Source organism: Amphibalanus amphitrite, unplaced genomic scaffold (genome assembly GCF_019059575.1).
Source record: "Amphibalanus amphitrite isolate SeventyFive unplaced genomic scaffold, NRLGWU_Aamphi_draft 001114F_arrow, whole genome shotgun sequence".
NCBI classification, from domain to species: domain Eukaryota; kingdom Metazoa; phylum Arthropoda; class Thecostraca; order Balanomorpha; family Balanidae; genus Amphibalanus; species Amphibalanus amphitrite.
Genome location: NW_024882608.1, coordinates 67,864 through 73,638, shown reverse-complemented (window position 1 = coordinate 73,638; position 5,775 = coordinate 67,864). Strand labels below are relative to the sequence as shown.

Here is a 5,775-nt window from a genome sequence, read left to right as displayed (position 1 = left end):
TCCAAGTGTGATAAACTGAGGAAGTTTGGTTCTAAAATTACTCGCCCTGTGCCTTACGTCGCCGTCTCATGATCCTAATTCTAAGCTCTAGCAGGGCTCTGGTATCGCCCTTCCCCTGCACACGGCGGTAATCACGTAGTCAGCCATTTTGAGTGACTTTAAGGCCCAGCCTCGAATTACTGGCTATGCTAAACCGGCAAGCATCAAGAAGTATCGTTCAGCTTGGCCGCCGAAAATTCCGCACTACAAACACATACCGGACATTATTTCTCATTCAAATCCTTAGATAACCTACTCATAGTATCTCAAACTCTCATCGACAAACCACAAACAGCCGTTCACATACACATCACTGTATTTTACCACCCTCCCCGTTTTATCAGTCCCAGCTATATACAGCGGCGTGCACCGGCCGCGATTCGCGAACTACTTCTTGGGCGGCACCCAGGCCTCCACCTTGGGTCGCGTGGTCGAGTAGGGGTAGTAGGCATCTGCGGTGCCGGACGGGTTCGCTTCGTGGTCGCGCTGCCAGGCGTACCGCACCGGCGGCTTCTGTGGGGGAAGACAGAGGCGGGTTGGCGTTAGAAAAGGAGGTGAAAAAGTCTAGCATCTCGTCAGCCGTAGCAGCGGCACACAGCGATACGATCATCGATATGAGAGAATGGGCGCGGGCCTAAACCTATCGCCATTTGTTGAAGTGGTCAATTACGGACGAGTCATCTAACCGATTCGTTTCAGTCATGAACACAAATTTATATCGATCACCAGCTTTCTCCGAGGTCTGTTCCACACCAGCGGGATGTCACGCGGACCAAATACCTCTCCCTGGTTACTGACCTGCATGGCAAAGGGGCTCAGACCTGACATAACCCCCAAACTCTACACCCCCGGTACCACCCGGTCCCCGGATAACTGGTCACATAACTCCTCCTGGGTCTGTGAACTAATTTGGGTCTAGGAACCAATCTGGATCCGCTTTGCACCTCACACCGCTAGGACACCAGTATCCCCAACCACACCACCTGTCCCCGGCCACACATCTGTCATACACGACTAACCTGGATGGGCGTCTCGTCGGTCTTGTAGTGGAGCCAGCCGAACCACTCTGCCGGCACCATGCTGCCGTCGTAGTCAGTTCCGACGGCCGGCGCGTACTCGACCCACCGGTTACGACCTGGCGCAGACGACGGAGACGTCGTAGGTCACTTCAGGCGGAGTGGGACCACATAGTCGCTCAAGATGGCGGGGGAAGGGCCACAAACGACAGCGACACTTTCGGTCATTCACGGTGGAACAGAAATACGGTCACTGGAGACGGCGTGGTAAAGGCTGCAGACCACAGCGCCACCTACACTCACCGAGACAGCGGGGATCGAGATACGAGGGGCAGCCGCGGACGCCACCTCCTATTTGAAGGTGTGTATTCGCCAAGTAGCCTGATAGGCAGTCAGTATCAGTTATCACACCAGTCAGCATAAGCTGAAATTGTTCATGTGGTGGTCAGCTGTATGTTTGTAGCTTCCCAAATGAGCATGTGCAAACGATTCCAGTTTATTATAGTTGCCCAATGATCTGGATACCTTCTCACTTCCATATCAACACAAAAAGAAAATTGTGTTCTGATACATACCTACAAAGTACATGTTGTTCTCAAAGTACTTGTTTCCATACTTGTCTGTGCCAACATGTGTTCCCAGCTTCAAGTCATCAAACCTGAAAATAATGTTTTGATAATAACAGGCATATACACACTGCATAAAAAGGCAAAACAATCCTTTCATAAAAAACATGAATAGCAATATAACTTAATTTCATATTTGCTGGATTTAATGCAAAAACAAATAACCCAAAACCTCACTAAAAAATGCTGGCACTTACCTGTAAAGCTTGTACAGACTTGCCCTAATCCCACCATTGGATTTCAAGATTTGGAATATCCTAGCAACTTTATCCAAGCCCACTAGTTTAGCCATAGTGACTGACTTGACTTCCAAAAAAGAGGTATCTGTAAAAAAAAAAACTGTCAGTAGGCAAAACCAAACACATATTTGATCACAATTGCACTTGTGGTCTGTGGAGGATCAGTGGATAAAATGGTGATATTTTATACACTTCAAATATTCTACTCAAGGAACATTTCAACCAAAGCACTTCATCAATAAATGAAATTGATCTCTTCCTATTGAATCAGATAAAAATATGCAAATAGGTGATCATTTTTAATATTCTATCTTACAGCAATATGTCAAGTTTTCTGCTTAAATAAACAACTATGAAGTGGGAAAAGCCCGAAGGAATGGTTAGTGACACATTGGGACAGTGGTCAGAACTGTCATTTGCCACTTCTTTTGATAAAGAGCACCTACCTACCAAAAGTAAGCACTGTCCTGCTAACAAGTAGGTAACATTCAGAGGCCTGGTGGCACAATGGGTAAAACATCATTCTGGTGGCCAGGGGATTCTAGGTTCTATTCCTGGTACCACCATCCCCCCTGCCCCTAGCCATTGTCACCAGTTGCACTATCAAGAATGGGGTGGGCTCACAGTTCCCACTTGCACTGCTGCCGTAGCCCAGGAAGAAGGGTTAGGAGAAAAGGAAGAGCTGGAGACATTCTGTACTTGCATGACTCAACCTTTTGAAGAGAGGAAAAATAAATAAAAATGAATAAAATGAGATGACAATGCACAAAAAAAAAATGCTCACATGAGGTAATTATTGTAGATCAATTTGAGACTGCCTTACACCCTAGCAATCTGCAATCTCATCTTATCTGCTAGCTTCACTGTCACAGCTTCAAGTTCAACTTATTTGTTTAAGTTGTATTTTTCATATTTTCTTTTGCCACCTGATTGCATATTTTTTCCCAAAATCAATAATAAATACAAAAAAGGAAAATTGCTTTACAACTGCCCACCGCCCAGTATTCTGACTAGGTACACAGTTCCATTGCACTCTCAACCATTATCAACAAACTAGGAAGTGTTGAGCCTGCAGAAAATACTAGAAATGTGCTGATACACTGAAAATAAGGTAAATATACCTATAAAAACAATTGAAACTACGCTATCTCTTCAACATACAGAAAAGAAATGCTACAGATACAGCGCAGGTGTGACAAGAACAAAACAGCTGATCGGACTCTTAAAACACTGCAATTTTTGTGAACGTGCAGGTTTGTCTTGGGTTTACCAGACTTAAAATTCAGCAAACATTATTATGATAAGCAAACCTTTTTCTGCAAAATTTCACCTTCATTTGTCTAGGTAGTCAAGGCTGATTATGAATTATGTCATTCAGAATCAACTTTAGGTATGGGACGCTGGCCTAATGAGTAATGAGAATTGAGAAAGTCAAGAAAAGGAGCTTACCATAGGTCATCGATAGGGAAAATCCAAGATGCACCGTAAACACCTATGGCCTTATCACATCATGCAGGCTGCAGTGTTCAAAGGGTTGGGACCTCGAAAGGCTCTGGCACGGTGCTAAAGCTGGAAAAATTGTTTGGCAGTTAGGTCGGGTTATTTATTTAAAATGACTTAATCACCTGACCTTTTAGGGTAGGCTTTCACCGCGAGCCCGTGACAGAAATTCCAGGGTGGAGGCAGGAGGGATTGGCTTCTTTCCCTCCGATTTATTTCTCTATGACTAATTCATTTAGGCATTGTCACCGGGCCCCGTCCGAACGAGACTTTTTGCTACGAAATGTCTGTCGATCTCACCAAACCGAGCCCTTGTGTCTCGTTTTTTTTTTTATGAGAAAAAGCCTCGTTCGTCGGGCCCTTTCTTCTAAAGAAGTCGTCGTCGGAGTCCCATCCGACAGCTCCCGACTTGTGTGTCAGACTCATTTGTATGTCATTTCTAATATGCTCCGTTGGAAGGGTCCGTGTATCCATAGAATCTCTCAGAGCCGGGCTCCTACAATAATAAGTTATTCTTCAGAACGGGCCTTTTTTACCATTTCAGGCCTCGGCCGACCGGTCCCTCTTTCTAAAGCATTTGTCAGAACCGGCCATCATCGACCGATGGCACCAAGCCCCTTTGTCCGACTGGGTCCGGCAGGGCCGACAGGGCCCCTTTGCCTAAAGTATTCCTCAGAACAATCCGATGGGCCTTCTGTGTGTTTTAGCCTTTCTCGGGCTCCCGACCACCCAGGCCCTTGTGTACCTATTTGAGCTTTCAGTCAGACCGGGCCCCTGTATCAAGTAAGGTTTTGGTCGTCCTATCTTGCATTCCATCAGTTGGTTGGAGTTGTGAGTGCAGCATTCGGGTACTAATGAAAACGATTCGTATATCCTGGTTTTAATTCGCATATCTATGGCCCGGGAACGTGTAAGATTTACCCATAGCCTGACCATTAAATACTGTTGGAAGAGGTCAAATGTTGCTGGCCTTGGAAGATACCACGAAAAAAATAAATGGCACAAGATGTATTGAAACTCATGACATCTCACATCTACTCATATTTGGCCGCTCGAACGGTCCGAGCGTCGTGCGTGCGTCGTTTCACGAAATCAGTGAGCTGAGCTGTGTGAGGTCGTGAAAACTTATGTCACCAGAAGTTTTTCGTCACTAACTTTTGCTAAAGACATCTACTTTAAGAGATGCAACAACACGTTGCCTTTGTTCAATTCAGCGACAGCTAGGTACACAGACCGACTGACTGATGTGCAGCATGCCCTTTTCCAGTCAAGTCATATAGTTATCCTTAGGTAAACCTTTTTAGGTCAACCGTCAACCTTAGGTCAACCTTTTTCATACAAAAACATATAATAAACTATCATAATTAATAACCAATTTCTGACTAATCATGAAGCAGCTTGCAGTATTGGTATCATCGTTGCGAAGCATCAGTCACCCAAAGGGGCAATGGAATTGATCATTGGTCATATCCCATAAACCTTATGGTAATGTAACGGACGACAGGGCCACCCGTTCGCCCAGACGCTCGTCACGTATGGCCCGGCCGGTGGGTAGTTTTCCACCGACGACTCTCTAACCCACCGTTCAGGCTAGGCGGATCGTCGCCCGGCGCAGGCACAGGCGGTGAAGCGGCCGACTGGCAGAGCAGAAGGCTGTGAGGTCACGTGGGGTGGTCCGCAGAACACTATGAGGTCACGTGGGGTGGTCCGACCAGCTGCCATCCAATCAGCGCTCTCCGGTGTCACGATGCCGCCTCGGGCGATCGGACAGCATCGACAGCTCTCGAGGTGTTGTTGGGTCGTGAGACAATCGGAATGGTGCATGCAATATTCTACGAGGCAACACCATTGCGTAATATTGAATCGTCTATCGAAAAGGTTGAACGTTGTGCTCGGGAGAACCTGAGCACTAAGCAGTAAGCAGTGAGCAGTTCCAAGTCGAAAGTTTTTTTTTCTTGTGTATAGGACGCTGATATGGCCATGAAGTCTACCTACAGATCGGAAAGCATATAGGAATCAAGTTCGCTCACTCACATCACCATTTCAACCCGAAATTTATGCCTAATCGCCCGTCAGCCAAACACAGTGTCAGATGAGCTTGGAGACTGCAATACCTCACCCCACAATAGTACTTCACTGAGGGACTGCAACAAAGTGTACGACAGTAGCACCAGCCATACAACTGGAACGAGAACTCAGAGAACATCAACTGGCAGATATCACAGTTCATCAAAGAAGGGGTCCGGAGGTGATAAAAGTGCCCGTGTAGTGCTGAGCTACTTCATAAATGTCCACTGCAAACCACCCGATAGTGTTTAATTTGAATGCGTCAACTCATAACGCTTGTGCATAGAC

General features: G+C 46.2%; 1 protein-coding gene across 7 annotated transcripts; it reads right to left on the bottom strand.

Moving 5' to 3' along the window:
• Positions 1-337: 337 nt before the first annotated feature.
• LOC122370251 (probable NADH dehydrogenase [ubiquinone] 1 alpha subcomplex subunit 12) lies at positions 338-3,134 on the bottom strand. Of its 7 annotated transcripts, none has more exons than XM_043345697.1 (5): positions 3,098-3,134; positions 1,879-2,005; positions 1,631-1,713; positions 1,059-1,174; positions 338-552 (listed from the first exon to the last, which is right to left on the bottom strand). In XM_043345697.1, exons 2-5 carry the CDS (start codon positions 1,971-1,973, stop codon positions 427-429), a joined length of 420 nt encoding a protein of 139 aa, XP_043201632.1. In that variant the 5' UTR covers positions 1,974-2,005; positions 3,098-3,134; the 3' UTR covers positions 338-426. The 7 variants fall into 7 exon arrangements, with proteins under 7 accessions (XP_043201632.1, XP_043201625.1, XP_043201630.1 ...); XM_043345690.1 differs by having other exon boundaries at positions 3,082-3,105; XM_043345695.1 differs by lacking the exon at positions 3,098-3,134 and adding an exon at positions 3,042-3,077.
• Between the last annotated feature and the right edge of the window lie 2,641 nt (positions 3,135-5,775).